This window comes from Leptonychotes weddellii, chromosome 2 (assembly GCF_054177405.1).
Source record: "Leptonychotes weddellii isolate Sample4059 chromosome 2, ASM5417740v2, whole genome shotgun sequence".
Taxonomy (NCBI): domain Eukaryota; kingdom Metazoa; phylum Chordata; class Mammalia; order Carnivora; family Phocidae; genus Leptonychotes; species Leptonychotes weddellii.
In genome coordinates, this window is record NC_138370.1 from 107,778,847 (window position 1) to 107,799,050 (window position 20,204).

Genomic DNA, 20,204 nt, shown 5'->3' on the forward strand with positions numbered 1-20,204 from the left:
TTGAGAAAACTGACCTAAAACCAGGTGCACTTATGTAGTAACAGAATTAGCAGTGTTCTTTCTTATGGGCATCATAAACCCTCAAGAAAGTGATTACTGTTATTTAATTTTTAAAGGTATTACTGTAATTTATGACTTTGGTTACTATGAACAAGAAGTTTTCCAACTGTGCTGTATACTTTTAACTGCACGGCTACCTAAACATTTTGGCTGGGAACCTTATCCTACTCAGTGTAACATTTTTTTTTCACTCAAAAGTATTATATATCCCATGAATAAAAACTAAAAAGCACCAACTAATGAAATAAATAAAATCGCCACCATCTCGCTACTTAGGAAAATCACTACTAACATTTTAACATATGCCTTTGCAGTATCATTTCAATGAACAGAAAAAAAAAAGTTTATGAGCAAAATATCTCACAAGAAGGCCTTATATACACCCATGTCCACAGCAGCATTATTCACAATTTCACAACAGCTAAAACATGGAGGAAACCCAACTATCCACTGACAGATGACTAGATAAGCGAAATGTGGTATATGTATATACATACCTGGAATATTATTCAACCTTAGAAAGGAAGAAAACTCTGACATATGCTACAACACGATGAATCTGAGCACATTATATCAGGTGAAATAAGCCAGTAATAAAAAGACAAATATTGTGTATGATTCCACTTCTATGAGATATTTAGAGTAGTCAAAATCAAAAGACAAAAAGTAGAATGGTGGTTGCCAGGAGCCGAGGGAAATTAATGTTTAATGGGTATAGTTACAGCCTGCAAGATGAACAGACCTACGGAGATGGAGGAGGGTGATGGTTGTATCACTGGACTTTACACTGAAAAGTGGTTAAGATGGTAAATTTTATGGTATGTGTATTTTACCACAAAAAAAAAAAAAAAACGTTGCTCTATAACTAGATTATTTTCATTGATAATATCGTGAATATTTTCCAAAACAATAAATTTTTTCCCCACAACATGAGTTTTAAAGACTACATAGTATATACACAGACACGTCCTAATTAGAAAGTGAGTCTTCTGATAATGTATATATATATATATTTTTTAAAGATTTTATTTATTTTTTGACAGAGAGAGAGACAGCGAGAGAGGGAACACAAGCAGGGGCAGTGGGAGAGGGAGAAGCAGGCTCCCCGCAGAGCAGGGAGCCCGATGCGGGACTCGATCCCAGGACCCTGGGATCATGACCTGAGCTGAAGGCAGACATTTAACGACTGAGCCACCCAGGCGCCCCCTGATAATGTATATTTAGAAGATTGTAAGGATTTTTCTGTGATACATCCTTGCCGAAATATATAAAATTCTGTGAACACTCTTAAATGTACATCACTGCACATGTCAGTGATTATTTCCTTAATCTAGATTCTTAGAAGTAGAACTATTAGTTCAAAGAATATATATTTTAAGGCTTTTCATACATTTTGTCAAAATATCCTTTTAAAAAGATTACAACAGGGGCACCCGGGTGGCTCAGTAGTTAAGCGTCTGCCTTCGGCTCAGGTCATGATTCCAGAGTCCTAGGATCGAGCCCCACATTGGGCTCCCTGCTCAGCCAGGAGCCTGCTTCTCCCTCTCCCACTCCCCTTGCTTGTGTTCCCTCTCTCACTGTGTCTCTCTCTGTCAAATAAATAAATAAAGTCTTAAAAAAAAAAAAAGATTACAACAGTTTCTATTTCACCATCAGTGTGAACATAGGTTTTAATTATGTTGAAATAATTTCAGTCTTATAGAAAACCTGTAAGGATAAAGAGCTCTAATGTGCCCTTCCCAGAGATTTCCCATTTTTAAATGTTTACCATATTTGCTCTCTAATTCTCTTGCTCTCTCAGTATGGATGTCTTTGTGTCTGTCCATATATATTTGTATTCATATTCATATTTATATTTATTTATATGTATGATTTGTAGATCATTTGAAGTTACAAATATAATGTCCCTACCCATAAACACTTCAGAATGCACTTCCTAAGAACAAGGACATTGTTTTTACAAAATGGTAATAAAACTATCAAAATGAGGAAATTAACATGAACATATAAACGGAAAATAAATCTTACTTTGAAATATTTGCATTTTTGTTATAAATTAAAATCCACAGGTCTTTATACTAATTTCTTGTCCAAATCCTGTTATGATTAATGTGATGATTTACTCACATTTATACATTTTACATTAAAACATGTTTAACCATTATTTACGATCTACAGTACTTGCAAGATATTAATGGAAGTAATCTGCATCCGAAAAGACTAAATAAGAGACCATTAAAGAAAAGCAGTTTTATATAAACCACCTCAGAAACACTGCGAATGGTCCAGATAAAAAGGAGTTCAGGAACTTGACCCACGACAGGACAGGTCCAAAAAGCCCTCAGGCTTCAGTGCTCACAGAGATCATATAAAGTAGCACATGCGTGTCTGAAAAGTGTTACTTAGGAAATCTGGAAAATAATCTGCAGACTCTTAAAGAGGCCAAGATTTTTACATAATGAATTGTTTCGCAAAATTTCCCTCCATTAGGCTATAGGCAATAAAGCCCAGGTGAGCACAATCCCTCGGCCGGTGAGAGCCCAATTCACTGTGTCTATACACATGCAGGTGCACACATGCCATGGTGCATATACATACAAACACCGTCCCTGGAAACTTCGCGTAAAACAGGTTTCCAATTTTAAGGATAACAAAGGCAAAAAGCCTGAGTCTGCAAAAAAAAATGCTGGATACTCAATTAAAATTACAAGAGCTAACTACTGAAGCACAGTGGATGATCAGTATATGCATACAGAACACTTTTTCATTCAAGTGATTAATTGTACTAAACCTCTCAGGCTCACTGCCTCTTTCCATGTAAGTGCAGAATACACTCTGAATTGTTAGAACACTGTATTTATTACCCATCTTATTCGATGTCTGATTTATGAGAGCAACGAGACTAGAAAGGATCTAAGGGATTCATTCTTTCCTCAACCCTCAAGCTCTTTTTTCTTAAGGCTAGCATTACCTCCCATTTTCCTTTTCTTTGCCCCTAATCCCTGCAACCTCATCTACTGCCTCCTTGTCTTCTGTCATGAATAGGCGATCCTTATCAATAAACCCTTTGTTTCTGTTGGTCATGCTGGTCGTGTTTTAATCTGCCATTACCTGTGCTCGGAGCATTAACAATGTAAACATTCAAGTCACTGCCAGAGTCTCAGAAAGTGAACCCTTCCCGATTCCTATCAGGAAAAGAACAGCGCGCACAGTTCTGTCCTAGGGCAGCAGATTTTTACCTGCACTGTCGCTCGAGCTGCTCAAGGAAGTAGAACGGAGAACCCTCCGGGCAAGTCTGGGGCACTCTTAGAAGCAAGTAAGAATCACCGGTGGTTTCTTAACAAAATAGCATTCTGTCACTACTTGTCTCTTCTTTGATCAGTAAGCAGTTTCTAACTGTTTAAAATGTCAGGGCCTGTTTGGTTTTTTTTTGTTTTGTTTTGTTTTTAATAAGGCCATAAGATGGTTCCTAATTGCAATAAGAAATGGAAGAAAAAAATTGTGTAGCTAGAAAGAATCTTGGAAATAAGATTACCCAAAGACATCTCTGCATGTGCTCTCAATATTATAATCATGGATAAATTAGAGATATCTTTCAACTAATAGAGCACAAAGCACCTGAAAAGCATATTTTTATCAGAGGATTTTAGTCAGCAAAGAATACTGTAAAAGTAACTTACTTCCATCTTATATTGGGTTCTCTCTTATAGTAACATCTAGAAGTAAATTGACTGTAACAACAAAGACATAATTTTCTAGTTATTTTCCTGCATAAAAATATTTAGGATTATATTTCTTGGTAACACAGTTGGTTAAGACAGATTTCGTTAATGGTAATTTTATTATTTACTTATTTTTATTTTTACATACAGTTGACATATTAGTTTCAGTCATTCAACAGTTCTAGACAATAAACTGTGCTCACCAGGAGAAGTGTAGTTACCATCCGCACCATACGATATTATTACAGTATTAGTGACTAAATTTCCCATGCTATATTTTTCATAACCATGACTTATTTATTTTATAACTGGAAGTTTGTGCCTCTTAATCCCATTCAGCTATTTTGCACATCCTCCCAATCTCCTCCCCTTTGGCAACCATCAGTTTGTTCTCTGTATTTATGATTCTGAGGACAGAATTTTTATATCCAGATTATTGTGTTCAGTGAGAAGAAAAAGACTAATTATTTCTAAATTACTCTCATCTGTCTCAAATACAAAGTTACCTAGAAATAGTTAGGAGCTAAACATTCCAAGAGATGCTAGAGCTACTCTCTGGCAAGTAATTTAAGCTTAGACTCATGCATTGGTTCATACTGCCAAGGGCATAATATATGTATCAGAAGGAAAATTCTGAAACTCATCTTTGTATTCTGGACACTATTATATATTCAATCTATCTGTGTTGTGGAGAACAAGGGAGAGGTTTCAGTGGTTAAATAACTGTTCCCTACAGATTTTGATTTCTAATTGGCAATATCTAAGCTAAAGAATAACATTTTGAAGCAAATCTGTAAATTCCTCTGAATATATTTTTTAACGGAGTAGGAAAATAAGATAAATTTTAACTTTGCAAGTTCTGTACTATAATTTGACTTAAACTACACTGAGATTACCATATTTCAAAACAGAATGTTATTTCTGATACATTTTCTACGAAGTATACATTTGACATATATGAGGAAATACTATACTTTAACACATAAATATATCTATTTCAAAAAATCATATAAACTTTCTTTGATTTTATAAAAGCCAAATTAGAGGATCCCATTTAATAAAGCAACAGCTTCTGTTCATTTCAACACCATTCACTTCTTTAAGTGCTCATTTAAAAAATTAAACAAAAATAAGTCATGGGGGGGAATCTCATCAATTTCTCCTGCTTACACACAATTTCAAGAGAGCATTTTACTCACAGTATCTTGGTCAAACCATCTGATGCTGAAAGTCCAGACATACATCATTCCTCCCAGCATTCTGGTGCCCTGATCAGCTCTGCAGGCAAGGAGCCAGACGCCAGGGCACCACCACTTCTCCCTATAAGCCTCTCCATCAAAACAGACATCTCTTCCGACTCTTAGCACCAGCTGCAATGTTACTTGGGCTTCCCAGATCATATTTTACTGTTTATGTGAAGGTGCTGCATTTGATCCAATAACTTTCCATATTTCCTCCTTCGAGAGAAAAAATGTTATCCTAGGATGTTCTGCTTTTCTGGTGCTGAAGGGGATAAGCAAAAGCAAAAGGAAGACCAGTATTCATCAAAGAATTTAAATGGTATTCTGGCTGCCCTTCATCTTTTTTTCAAAACAGAAGATGACAAATAAAATTTCAAGGCATAAATAAACATTGATAAATACTTGTTGCATGGGATTGTGTATCTCTAATTTCCTGCTAAATGTACCTAAGTTTAAAAAAAAAAAGTCAGAAAATTCCGAATTAGTAGAAAAGATTTTCTTGTTTTTAATAAGGACAAATTATTTGCAGGTTTTTACCCATATACTTAGTACTTCTCTGATCTCTAGTAATGAAACCTCGCCTAAGCTATTATGGAGCATCTAGTAATACAGATGTTTTGCGATATGGTTATTCATTTACCTTTTTTGGAAGAGAAATTATATAAGGAACAAGAACAACAACAACCAAAATGGTGAGCTGGGTATTTCAGCCTGCTAGTCGTCTGAAAACATACTCTCTGCTTTCTAGTCATCTGACATACAGATTTATAATGGATCTGCTATAATAATACATAATAATCTACTAGGCAATGCCGAGTACAGGGGTTCTCAAAGTGTGGTTTCTGAACCAACAGCATCAGCAACACCTGGGAACACTTGAGAAATGCAAATGACTGGGGCCCGCTCAGATATACTGAATCAAACTCTGGGTGGAGCCAGTAATCTGTGTTTTAACAAGCCCTCCTGGTGAATTCTGTTGCACCTAAAGTTTGAGAACCACTGGCTACTACAGAAGTGGGACGTAGTAAATGTTAATTTAGAAGGAAGGGAGGGGGCAGAGTGAGCCAGCGTGTACCAGCACACAGGAGTGAGGGAGCAACCCTCCAATATCATAAGAGAGAAAATGCTAATTTAATAAATAAAGCAAAGCAAATATAATAATCAGAAGGCTTTAAGGTAATGTTGCTTATCGATTAACTAGGTGCCATGGCTAACCATTATTTTATTGAGAGTTTCCTAACTCTTACATAAGGAAAACCATTTTTTTTTTTTGGCGGGGGGGATGTCATTCAGAGCTCTCTGTGGAAGATGCCATGAGATGACAATATTGGCCCATTTCTATCTTTACTACTTTAGCTAGGTAACCTTCACACAGTACTTAACCTCGCTGTTCCTCAGCCTGCCTGTCTGTGAAATGGAGATAATAACCACAATGCCTTCCTCATCAGGTGATGAGGATTGAGTAAGTTAGTATACGTAAAGTACTTAGAAAAGAGCCACAGTAAGTAAGCACCCCATTCTCATTAGCAAATATCACAATTATGAGGATGATTTCCACAGACCCCAGGCCAGAAAATCAGCCTGGGCTCTGAGCTTTAGAGGGTTCCCCTCTGGCTCCCTCCAACCATGCCCCTTCCCATTAAGCAGTGGGTCTGCAGGACCCAGGGGATGTGTCCACCCAGAACTTCTCCCATCCCACTCTCCTCTTAAACCACTGGCCATGGCCAGTGCATATGGTGGAGGTTAAAGAGAAAAAAAAAAATTAAAAAAAGCAGTTCTATGGTAGACCTGTGTTAAAAAAATGCCTGCATTCTCAGACTGCAGCCTACAGTGACTTTTACTGGACCCCAAAATGACTGCGCCAGAAGGGTGAGGTGGAATCTGCAGAGAACTCACCTAGGCACCAAAGTTCAAAGCAGTAAACCTTAATGCCACTAAATTCCACCCAAGCCTACCACCTTGTATAATTTTCAGTATTTTGCACCAACCATTCCTACGTCCTCCTTCCCATACTGCTCTAAAACAAGGATTATGCTGCTGTCTTTTTAGTCAAAGCCTTTTCACTCCATTCCCTAGAGACTTATTCTACTATATTTAAAAGTCCCTACATTCTCAACCTCCTCAGAGAACATTCCCTCAGCTGTCTAGTGCTAACTAGAATATGGCTCCATCTACAGGACAATATGTGCACTACAGCCCTTGCAGCAATAGGAAGAGTCCGCATTTTCCTAAACCCTACAGCAACTTCTAGGACACAGCACTTTCACTTGCATGTAAGCAACCTTTTCTCCTTGAGGGAAGAGTTCCTAAAATCTAGCACTTCTACCTTCACGTCCAACCATTTCTCACCCTCCTCCCTCCCCCATCCCCAATACATAAGCCCCTATATCAGTGCTCTTCAAAAGTGTCTATAAACAGCCAACTTTCTGCAGCTGGTTCACAAGGAAATGCTTACAAAACCTGAAAGTAAACATTTAGAAGTTTACAGCAATTTGACATTAGCAGACTTCTCTTTGAACAAAGCGTTATCAAACTCACATGGTGAGGCCCAAGTGTGCTATAGCTATACCCACATAAAGGTCCTTTTTCTACAGGAAGTATTACCCAAACTGTAATGTGCCTACAAATCACTTGAGGAATACTGTTAAAAAATAAGTTTAGTAGTCTGGGGCGGGGCCAGAGATTCCACACTTATTTAATTTTTAGTTATTTATTTATTATTTATTATTTATTTGAGAGAGCGCAAGTGAGCTGGGGAGAGCAGGAGAGGGACGGGGAGAATCTTAGGCAGGCTCCACTCCCAGCACGGAGCTCCATGCCACACTCTATCTCAAACCCTGAGATCGTGACCTGAGCCAAAATCAAGTGTCACCTTAACTGAGCCATTCAGGCGCCCTGAGATTCCACATTTCTAATGAGTTCCAAGTGATACTAATGAGCACATCTACGGACCTACTTTAAATAAGGAGGCTTTCAGACAACTTAATTGAGATTTTCTCCAACCAGCCATGCTGTTTGCTATGCCTGTATGTTGCAAATGCTTCTCAAGTCCTGCAAACCAAATCTCTGCATTTACTACTGCCTCTGTTAAGAGTCACTGCTACCAAGAGGCTGTGCAACTTTGGGAAAATTAGGTAACCTTTCTGTGCTGCAATTTCCTCACCTTTAAACAAGGAATAATTCTAAGTACCTCTTAGGATTGTGGTGGGACTCAAATGAGTTAATTAATGTGATACTGAACATAATACTTGGCTTATGTTACTCGTTATAATTTTTAAAAATTTTTATTCCTGTCTCAGCCACTTAGGGAATTCCTGTTCATCCTTAAAGTCTTGTTCAAGTGTCACTTCTATGAAGCTCTTTTGACATCCTCCCACTCCAGGCAGAGTAAACCGCTGACCCATTTATGTCCTTACTACACTTATAATTTAACTCTACTAAGATATTCCTGACCAAATATAATTTAAATATTTACATATTTCTCACATCCCAGTGGGCATGTCTTGAGAGCAGGAATTTTCTTCATCCATTTCTGTATCCCTAATGCCTACCATGCTGACCGAAAATAAAAAAGCTGTCTGTGAATGTTTTATGTGAATTATTATGAATCAATCCTTTAAAGCTTTCTGGGCTTCAGCAGAAACAAGTGTTATAAAATGTTATCATCAAAACCATGAAATGTCATTATATTTTGTTAGGAAGATTTTCTCAAGAAATAAAATCAATCATGAGAAATCATTTTAAACCACTTACATAAGACTTAAGCTTTAGGACTCTGACAATTCCAGTCATTTATTTTATGGTGAGAGCAAGGAAAAGAAAGGAAACATGGGAGCAGTTTTTAACAAAAAGTCTTTCAGGTTGCAATATTTGTCTTTTTTTCCATGAGCAACACTTAAATGTATAAGTTTTGAAATTAAATTCTCTAGACATCTTTCCCATTCTATCAATACACTGACATATGATTTGACTAAAATGTAGTTGCTCCAGCACAGACAAAAAGAAATACATCTGGCAAATAATCCAATTCAGTCCCTTATTTTTTTAATGCATGTTAGCCTAACTGGCAGTTTTTGAGAGAAGTGCAACTTCTGAGTAACACTTAGAGGTAAGCATAAAACACTGTCTCCCTCCTCTATGCTCCTGAAACATACTACAAGCTCCAGGACCTCAAGGTTTTACAGGGAAGTGGGGAGAAGTTTAAGAAAAGATTCTCCAGCATGAAGCCACATATGACTACTTTTCCAAGAACGACTTGAATTATGGCATCTGGCTTCGGTCCCCTGCCCCAGCAGTGGAAAATGATACAGGTACATCATTTAGGAAAGAAAGAGCAATTCTGGTTTTTATTTTCTTTGTGCCCAAAGCTCTTCCAGCCCCAAAGCTTCCCCCTCCTTACCTCGATTTTTCAGTGGAGGCAATGTAGGGTGTAGATCTTTATTACATTCATTCCGTTCTGTGCAGCACTCAATTGATCTTCTTTGATGAGGAATGGGGGTGTCCTAAAGTTGAACCCAAAAGCTATTAGTGGGTTCCCCTAAATTTCAAAGTCACATAATCTAAAACTTTTTAAAGAACACTATTTAGAGAGCTCACTTAAAATTCTGATAATTTTTTCTCAAACATCCTGAAAATGTTATTTTCTATTAGAAAATTTCTCTTAAATTCCCATGTATTATCTTACCACAGCTTCTGCATTTCAACAAAACTACTATTACATTTGTAATAACCAGGGCACATAGTTATAAACTGAGGAAGAAGGCTTGGATTAATGCAATTAACTAAACTGGAATCTGAGCAAGATGACCCAATGAGTCACTAAGCAAGAAATTAACATTTGATTTTGAAATGAAGGCAGAATTGGCCCAATGAGAGAATTTTCAAATTATTTTCCAACTTACTAAAAAAACCAGGCTAGTCAAAAAAAGCAATTGTTTTATCTAACTTGAAACCTGTTTGAAAGCTAGCAATGAAAGGTTACAAAGTAGAATCAACTTATCTTCCTTACCCGACACTGAAAATCTGAGCCTTCTAGTCCTAGACATCCAGAAGTGACCACAGGCATCCCAGAATCATCTTCTTCTATCATTGTGAAACAATATCCATCTGTGCTAAAGACCAAACAGGCAAAGTAAGTGTGTGTGTGTGTGTGTGTGTACGGGGAAAGGAACATGTTTATCATTTGTTTTATTACACATAAGGACAAAGCCGATGATCATTACAGGTTACAATCTGTTAAGAGAATTCCAAAACTTCCTTTTATGAAATTTGATTTAATAACCATAAAACATTTGGTAATATTTTCTCTGTCTAGAAACTTGTGAGAAAGAAGGAGCCAAACTTACCATGTAACATACGCCATTAATAATCACATATACCAATTACTAAACAGCTGCTTTGGCCCTCCATAGGCATCACCTCCACAAATCCAGAAAAATGACCCTGTGAGGAAGGCAGTATTCTCACCTTCAAATGAGGCTCAGAGAGCTTGAGCAATTTTTCAAGGGCCTTACAGCAAATAAGAGGCCCAGCAGGAGTTTGCCCCCATGCAGGTGAACATTTATGCTGGTTCTATTTGCTCCAAATGAAATAAACTTATCTCTTACTAAGGCACCAAAAGAAAGACAGGTAGGAGCTGGGATCAGCACAGCATCACCGAGCTAAGATTCTGCCATTTGGTCCCTCTACTTTGGGGCTGATCTGTCATATGGAAACATCAAGCTTTGTTGTAAGCCCCGGGGTGGGGGGAGGTGAGGATGAAGAACAGAAAGAAGGGGTCTTAACAAGACCACGGAAAGCAAAGAAACAAAATTCTAAATTTCTGTATGGCTTTCTAGATTTAAACAAAAAAAATCACTTATTCTATCTCATTTAATCCTCTCAACAACAATGGAAAGAAAGTGGTATTATTTCTATTTTACAGATGAGGAAATTAAAGTTAGGGAGTCTAATAAATGTATACAAGGTCACAGAACAAAAGGTAACAGAATGAGGCCTTGAGTCAAGGACCTCTTGCTTCCTTCATCCCCACATTTTGCACTCTCCTCTCCTGGGGCCAAATCTGGAAAACAAGAACTCTGACATACAGAACTATTTATAAACAGACTTTACTGTCTTCACAAGTTAGGGTGATGAATGCCAGCAGACTCCTGATGTTAGTCACCAACCACTACTGCGTGTGCTAAGAAATAAAATACTAAATTATATCTCCATCTTTTTCTCATACATATGCTTGCTCAGCATCCAAGACAGATATGGCAACGTCGCCCTGGAAGGTCAAGGGAGGAAAGCTCTGAGCACGGCCGGCATTAGCCGTGATGTGTGGGCTTGTCTCTTCGGTATCAGTGGCAGCAGTCTTCTGCCATACATTAGCCCTCTAGTTAGCATCAACACCCTTAGAATTGTTTACTCAGTTTGTAACCCTCAAGTGATCCAGAATGCCTCGGTTTATAAGAACTAGACCTGCAAAGTTCAAATATACTAACGAATGACTAAGAAGGGCCAATGATAAATCTCTTTGTTAGACTAAGGTCAAATGCATGAATATTGTCATGGAAGAAAGACTGCCTCTGAACAGCCCTTGCTCTGAATTCTTTGGGGGCATTTTAGCCAATTTACTGAAATTGCTGTGAAAATCTAAAGCATGTAAACACTGAAGGCAATAAATAAAAGAGCTGTCCCTTAGAAATTTAAACAATAAGAGCAAATAATACCCATGTGATTTTTTTTTTATTCCTTTCCTTCCCATTTAGACCATATGTGCAACTTCTATTTCTCATCAAAAATAAAATTCAGGAATTATCAGAAATAAAGTCACCTCAATTTTCTGACATTAGGACTTCACAGCTAGAAAAGGTGATACAATACGTTAAATCTAAAAAGATTAATTTCTCCTTATTTATGAGTTTCCCTTACTGAAAATCTGAATATATGGAAAGACACTCATAAAGATCAAAAAAGAGAATTAAAAAAGTTGGTTAAGCTGTTAGCAAGTTACTCTGACAATGTCCCGGGAAACATAAAGAAATCAGGGAGAGTAAATTCAAGCCTTAAAAATACACTCCCTTGTGGAGCTAAAAATACAAAGAGGGTGTGGAGGAGGAGAGAAGTCCTGGAGAAAAGTCAGTGTCCCCTAAGTCATCAACTGGGACAGAAACCAAATATGGAGCTGGAGGACAAGCCGAAAGGTTAGAGAACCATTTCAAGTGCATACTATCTGCAGCAAAGCAAAAATACTATTTTTTAAGACTTTATTTGTTCATGAGAGAGAAAGAGAGCACAAGAGGGAGTAGCGAGAGGCAGAAGCAGGCTCCCCCGCTGAGCAGGGAACCCAATGGGGGGCTTGATCTCAGGGCCCCGGGATCATGACCTGAGCCGAAGGCAGACGCTTAACCGACTGAGCCACCCAGGTGCAAAACAAAGCAATGCAAAAATAATTTATAAACTTCTCATTGAAATTACTAGCTAGCAAGGGACACTAACTGCAAAGGAGCAGTGCAATTATAGAAGCTTAAGAATCACTTGAGAACTTTCAATTCTTGAGCAAACACAAATGTAAACCAAGCTGTGCTCCTGAGTCAGAGCTGTTCAACTCCCTCCACTGAGAGACGGCTGCTGACTGTCACAAAAGGCAATTAAGTCTTGGCACTGGCTTATTTGAATATTCTGCTGCCTGGCTGCCATGTTTAAGCTTAGTTTTTAAAAGTTTTATATTGATTATTATTACCCCAGTATTCCCACGGTGTTGAAAGTGGTAACAAGAAGAAATGAAGCCTCATGAAGAAAACACAAGTAGAAATCATTTTTAAAAAAACTGAAAGCAGTGAGATGTATATACAGGGATGCCATCTGGTTACAGTAGTGATAATGAATTTTTAAAAAAAGGAAATTGATGTAACATTTCGAAAATGCTGCCCCTGTATTACAGGTAAAGACAAATCATGAACAAAATAGAACAGCTGCATACCAAGGGGATCAGTCATCATCACTGACTGCCTCTCAACATTATGTTAATTTATGAAAAAGCAAAGCATTTGAGAATTTATAGGTCATGTGAAGTCGAAGCACTGATGATGAACTTTTGTTAAAACCATCGGATGGTGCCACAGGTTTCTGGCTCCTTGAATCTGCCCAAAACTCCAAAAGCAAAGAAGTGTCTAGAACATCTGGAGAGATCATTCGGGAATTAACTTCCTCAAGAGATTTTCAGTAAGAAGCAAGCAAGCGAGTAAGAAATGGATATACGAGGCCCAAAGTTTTGGATGGATGTGCATCCAGAGCCTGCACTCCTCTCATTTGTAGTCGAACTGGGTTTATAAACTGCCTCTTGGACTCCAATTCCTTCATGAGTTCTTGTAGAATAGTCAGAAACCAATTCCATAAATGTCTAAAGTTGCACTGCCAACATCTTTATCTAAGGTGCTCTCTTTATTGTTTTGTTTTAGTGAATCAAGTGTTTGTAAGGTTTACTCAGGATGTGGTCCCTTTACCTCTATTCTTCCACTAAGATGTTATGTTTCCCTGTTGCAGATGCTAGGGTTGTTCAGATACATGACCACCACGGTTGAGGAGGGACTATTGTAGTTTTTTCTAGTTTAGATCTTGATAAAGATTAATGTAACTATAAAATAATTTTTAAGCATTGGTTAAGAGGAGTTCATCTGTTCTGCTCAATCAGGGTGACAGGAAGTCTTAAAGCATTATTAAAATATTTTTTAAATTATCAAATAAATTAATTACTGAGTAGTTTAAAATTTGCTCTTGACAAAAATTAATTATATATATGGATACCTGCTGAAATGGATCTCTCTGCCCATAAGGATTATAGCTCTCTTGACTGATCAATATTTATTCCAGTTTTATTTCAGTATGTGAGAAATACTAGAATTCCTAAATTTCTTTCAAATTTCTTTTAGGTTTCAGCCAGAATTGATTGGAAAGACTGTTTGATTTTAAGTAGATTTTAAAATCAGTCCTTGAGAACCTTTGTCTTCTAAAATACCTATTTCACATTCAAGGGAATAAAGAAAGTTTTTGAAGTTTTCTGTCACAGATAAACTCAAAAATACATACAAACTTTAGAGCCGTTATTTAAATCATGTAAATTTTAATTAACTAAAACAGTAAAAGCTGCTTAGATCTTTGTTAACAGTAGTTCATTTGACAAACATTTATTGAGCACATGATTCTGGCAGAGTTAGATGCCCAGACACAAGCTGAGGAAGATGCAGCCTTAGCTCTGAGGGAGCTCATAGTCTATGAATGCCACAGTCCTAGGAGAAACCAAGTCATTCAACTTCTAGCAGTAAGGATAGAAATCATAAGCTAGTCAAGGTGTTTTCTACAGACTTGGGAAAAAAGCAAAGAATAATATTGAAAGTGGTAGTTATCAAAGTAATAGAATCCTGAAGTGTATATGTTTTTTTCCTTATCATCTTAGATGGGCAGATTCCCATAGTAGTGAGGGAAAGAGGCTAAAACATATATGGCTACTACTGCACCCCATCTCTAGTTTTTGCTCTGAGACGTCATATCTCCACAGGAAGGTGAAGTTAAATTACTGATGAAGTTCCAACGTGAGAGATGCCTTTTACTTTATCTTCAAGAATGTGTAACTATCTTACGCCCTTCTCTAGCAGCCATTCCAAGTGATTTGGCATTTTGTTCATTTTTTTCTATGAGCTACAAGATCTTTTGAATTTGTCTCCATTTTTATATGAATTGAGCATTTGTATATTCTCATCTCACCACCCTGTGCAGATGCTCTCTGTCTCTCACTTAGATTGCTCCAAGAGCCTTCTAGCAGCCCTCCCTGCCCCCTCTCACTGGACTTGGAATGACTGTGTACAGCACTTCCTGAGAAACCTCACATATTCCTTCTCTGCTCGAAAATCTTCAATGGTTCTTTAAAAGATCATAAAGCTCAATATTCAGATGGTCTGAGCAACAACGGAATAAAATGGATGCAATGGAAGATGTATAAACAGAGGAGAACAATGTGCATTTTAAACATTCTGAGATCTTAGGTCAGGAGCACCTGTCTGAAAACTCACATCATCACATTCAGCAAGAGGTTTAAAAGTCTTGGGTTAATGCAAACACTATAAAAAGGCTCACGGCCCCTAAGCTTTCCCTTTTTTCCCCCTGTGACTCTTCAAGGTACAGTCGGGAGACTTATCTAATTCTTCATTTAGACAGCCTGGTGTCATATGCACATCCTTCGTGCAAACATCCGATGTGATTTATTACACCTGTAAGCCTGGAAAACTGTCCAGGCAGAATTCTTGGTCAAACCCAGTAAGATAAACGGTAATGTATTTAAAATCATCTCTGAAAAAGAGTAAAAAATAATTTTTAGAAATGGATAGACTTGTGCGAGGGTCTGGGCGAACTTGAGAGAGGTGGTGAGTAGTAACAAAAAATGACTATCACAGGCCAAGTCAAGTAAAACAGGGAAGGATATATAAAGCAGGACCAGATTATACAGAGACAAAAAAATAGACAAGGCTTGAAAATAAGACAAAACACTGGCATGGTGAAAGTCATGTAAAGAGTTATTGCAGGAGACTTTGAAGCATTCAAGGTGTGTAGTGATAGTCTCAGGTCCAAGGAATAAATCTAGAAAAGGAATGGGAAGGATTCACAAATGTAACAGCTGGAAAGATATTTAGAAGATAGATATTATCTTGAGAGAGAGAAAATAATGGCTTCACCCCTTATTTTGAGTTATGGATATTAAAAAAGATTCTAATACTTTCTTCAGCATCCTTGCACTGCATCCTCTAACATGTATGCCATGAGGCAGTGGAAACAGCACGGGTTTGGGAAGCAGACACACCTGCCCCGGATAGGAATCAAGGCCAAGAATGAGTCTGGCCCTGGTGTTGGCTGGCTGGTAACGTGAGTGATGCTACTTATGAAGAGTTTAAAAACCCTCTAAACTTTACACATATTTTCTGAATTATCAGGTGGGATTCCAGAATCTCTTTTAAGTAGGATATAGTCCTGATTCAGGCCACTTTTTTAGAGTATTCTGTCCAGAAATATGGGAGTGGTAATGTACCTGAGACCTACCTAGGATACCCAGATTGGCTAAGAACTGCCTACTACAAGGTCTCAGGCCACACAGCTTGAACGAGCCCTCATCTAAGCTTCAACAAAGCATGCCCTGGGCTTTAGAACTGGTTTACCTAGGAGTGCAAGACTGAATGCAATATTACTCCAAGTGTGTTCCCTTGCAGGTCAGCAAACTGCTTGTTACTGGTCTGTGAGGAGTTAATACAGAAATGGAAACTTGCCTAGCAATAAATTTAGCTCTAATGAATCTCAATAATAGAAAAATAGAAAAATTTGAACATACAATTTGTAAGTTTTTAAAATTTATTTTCTAGTAATTCATTTTTATTGTACTTTATAAAAGTATCAGTGCAACTGATGGGGCGGGGGAGTATCTTTCACCAGAAATAGCATGAGAAGTACTGATTGTTGGAAGTCAAAACAGTAGATCGTGGGCTTACAAGAATGGAGGCCTGAATTTATTCTAAGGTCTTGGGGCCCAGGAACAAAAGCAGCCCCTGCGATTCACACGACTGATCTCAGCTCACAGGAAACTCAAATGGAGTTAACATCTTGTTAGCAAAAACGATGTGCATTTTACCCAAGAGTGAATATTCACTCCTTTGATATCTAGATTCAGGGGATAGCTGACGGTCAAGAATTCAGGACTTTGGAATACATAGTTCTAAACTGCACTTACCAAGGTCAATAAATCTGACCGCCAGGTTTTGGTTCTTATCCGACTTGACCTCTAACAGCTTCTAACACAGCTGACCTTACTTCCTCCCTCTGTAAACCTGGCTTCAATGATTACCATACTCACTGCTTTTTGTTCATTCTGAATCTTCTGAGAAGAGCCTCTTTGACCCAGGCATTAAATGTATCAAGGCTCAGTCCTACTCTGGTCTACCAGATTGTTCTATTACTGTACTCAATTTTTCATGCCCCGCTCTAGCCATTGCTTCTCTCCAAAGCTGAGCTTGACCATATCACTTGATTTGGTAAGTGGAATGTTAGAGGACATGCCACAAGTACAAGAGGTTGCTCCCTCCCAGTCAAGTGAGAAAGAACATGCTCTGGTTATCTTCTGGTTCAAGGAGGATGAACAAACATGTGGAGCAGGCCGATGCCAAGCCCACCCAATCCAGGAGGACTCAGCACAGCTGCAGCCGATATGTAGACCCAGGAGTGAAAAAATAAATGTCTTTAGTTGTAAGTCATTTGTTTCACAGCAAAAACTGACTCATGTTCTACTCACTCTAGACTCTTCCCGCAAACCCTTCATCTCAGCTCCAGATCCACATCCCATGGCCCACTCTTTGGTATCTCCATTTGCAGGTGTCAAAAACCTTAAGCTCAGTATGTCCAGATTGGAACTTAAATATTCCCCTCTGTCCTCTTTCATTAAAAGCCTACACTGTACATCTAAACGTACCTCCAACAACCTGTGAAGCCCCTCTGGGCCCCTCGCACATCCAGTTCATCAACATAAAACTTTCCTTCTAAATAGCTCCCCAACACATGCACCTCCCTCTTGTGCCAGCAACACCCGAGTCCACGATCATGGCCTTCCGAAATCCACAGTAATACTACTGCTACTCCTGCTTAAACAAAGCCCCCTCCATGGCCTCCTAATGCTTCCAGGAATAAGACGAACATTCTTTTTAAAGATTTTTTTTTTTTTTATTTGAGAGAGAGAGAATGAGAGAGAGCAAGCACATGAGAGGGGGGAGGGTCAGAGGGAGAAGCAGACCCCCTGCCGAGCAGGGAGCCCGATGCGGGACTCGATCCAGGGACTCCAGGATCATGACCTGAGCTGAAGGCAGTCGCTCAACCGACTGAGCCACCCAGGCGCCCAAGACGAACATTCTTAATAGAGCCTACCAGGCCATGGGTAACCCTTCCTGGCTCCAGGCTCAACTGCAGCCACACCTCCTCCTGCTCGCTGCATGTTAGGAAAACCAGCCTTCTTTGAACATGCCAACCTTCTCCTTCCCACACAGAGCATCTGCACTGCAGTGAGCCCTGTCTGATCACTTTCCTCCGAGTTAATGTAGGACACTCTAATGGCCTACAGGGAGAAGAGGACAAAATATTTAAAGTTGGGATAATTTCGGAAGGCCTACACATATGGCCACCGGAAATAGCTCAAATGACACACCTAGATTTATTCTTAATTACTACACACTCAGGAAAAACAGTAAAATATCTCCCTAATATGTTTTCTCCTGATAATTTTTTCTTCAGAAAACTTTGACATTTTCCTGATACTTTTGCCATTTACTACAAACAGGTAGTGTTTCCCAGGAAATACGTCTGAGCTCTGGAATCATTTTACCATGGCCCAAGTCTCAGTGATCCCAACTTTGTTCTATCATATAAAAGCCAAGTTACTAGACTTCTCTGGGCCGTGAATTCCTTACGTCTAATGAATGGTAAGAAATAAGCATGCCCTACCATGCTGAGTCGTTTTGCTGATTAAAGGAGATATGTATTTATGAATATACCTAACATTCTTCCCGGTCATTCAGTTAATATATATTTCTTGAGCTATCTATCTCAGGATATGCTTTCTTTCTCAGGAAGAAAAAAAAAAAAGCATTCACCTCAGCTTCATGCTCCTTCCTGGGTAAAGAGGCTCCAAATGATTGCTCAGATATTCTGCCTGGACTTCAAACCTAGCAGCCCATCTTCCCATTTAGTTCTATTGCCCTTCTTGAGGGAGATTCTGCTTTTCTGCCACTTTAACTCTTGAGATCTGCACTTGTCTGTTTATTCTGCCATGTCTCCCTGGACACATTGGCCTCATGATGCTATACCTCTTTACCCACTGCTGTCCCCATGGGGGGGGGCTGTAAATGCAGGTTATAGTGCCTAGAAAAATGGATGTAGCTGCATTAAGATGTGTAAGAAAGAAAGCGGTAAACAGTCCAGTTTCAAATAAAGTTTTGATACAGATATGATTATCCACTAAGGAGTTTATTCTCTAATACTCTGGCAATGTCTTTCCTAACATCTGGTAGACTCATCACGTGAGCTCTATCACTTTACTGTTTCCCAGAGCCAGTGAATATTCCTAACAACTCAGGTGTTCTTTCCAAAATATTAACCACCATTGACATGATGAATTGTTAAAACAAATAAAAATTATCCTCACACATATGACACCCCCTACTATTGAATTTATTTTGGGGACAAGGTTTTTTGAAATAAAACAATTGACTTTTGCTCCTTGACACTTGTCCCAAGCCTGGGACTTGTGTTCTATGTTTATGTACATGTGTGATATTTGCAGCAAGGAAGAAGAATATCAGAACACCATTTCAGGCCAAAATGCAATTTAATATTTTTCTAAACACAGGCACAGCTCTAAGAGTTAATGGAGTTAGGCACTATTCCCCAAAATGTGTTCTTGGAAAACATCAGCCTACAATTCCATAGTCAAAAAAGCATAACTTTTTGTTAAAATGAGGTTTAAATAATTTATATGACCAACCTGCAAATATTGTTGACTGAGTCTTCTGGACAATGGTGGTGGCATTTGCAACGCAAGATCTTTGGACGAGGGGTGGGGGCTGTACTCTCACCATCCTCTTTCTTGGTGCCCACATTTACTTTTCCTGAACTTCGCAAAAGCATGTTATCAAGTAAGTTTGCTGAAAAGAACAAACAGTAAGAGTTTAAGTATCTGTGGGGTAGCCCAGCCAAAGTCTTCTACCCAAAGAACAATGAGATTAAACAAAATATTAAGTATTTGTGATACTTAAAGATTTAAATATAAAACAGTGTTTTAATGATTTTGATATTAGAAATTATGCTCAGGATAACTCTACTTATAGAATTGTTATAATTATGTAATATATGTCTCATATAAAATATAGAAATTCTCATCACCCTTTCAGGATAGCATCCTATACATTAAATTATAATAGTTGTATTTGATTGAGTACAACGAGCTCAATGAGCACTAATATATAGATCATCCCTACTCTGTATGGTAATGGTATGGGTAAATATCATTCCCATTTGCAGATGAGAAAATTAAGACTCAAAGTTTAAGTGATCTGCACACAGCTAATAAATCATGAAGCCAGCACTTAAACCCAGATTGTCTGGACCCTAAAAC

General features: G+C 38.3%; 1 protein-coding gene across 5 annotated transcripts in view; it reads right to left on the reverse strand.

The window, feature by feature from the left end:
* The window catches only part of BMPR1B (bone morphogenetic protein receptor type 1B), a 387,076-nt gene that overhangs the window by 27,817 nt on the left and 339,055 nt on the right, over positions 1-20,204 (reverse strand). For all 5 annotated transcript variants that reach the window (XM_081812132.1, XM_031028411.2, XM_031028412.2 and 2 more), the window contains 3 exons: positions 19,575-19,734; positions 10,032-10,134; positions 9,423-9,525 (listed from right to left, as the gene is read on the reverse strand). In XM_081812132.1, coding sequence (XP_081668258.1) covers positions 9,423-9,525; positions 10,032-10,134; positions 19,575-19,717 — 349 coding nt within the window. In that variant the 5' untranslated portion in view covers positions 19,718-19,734. The remainder of the gene's footprint in view (positions 1-9,422; positions 9,526-10,031; positions 10,135-19,574; positions 19,735-20,204) is intronic.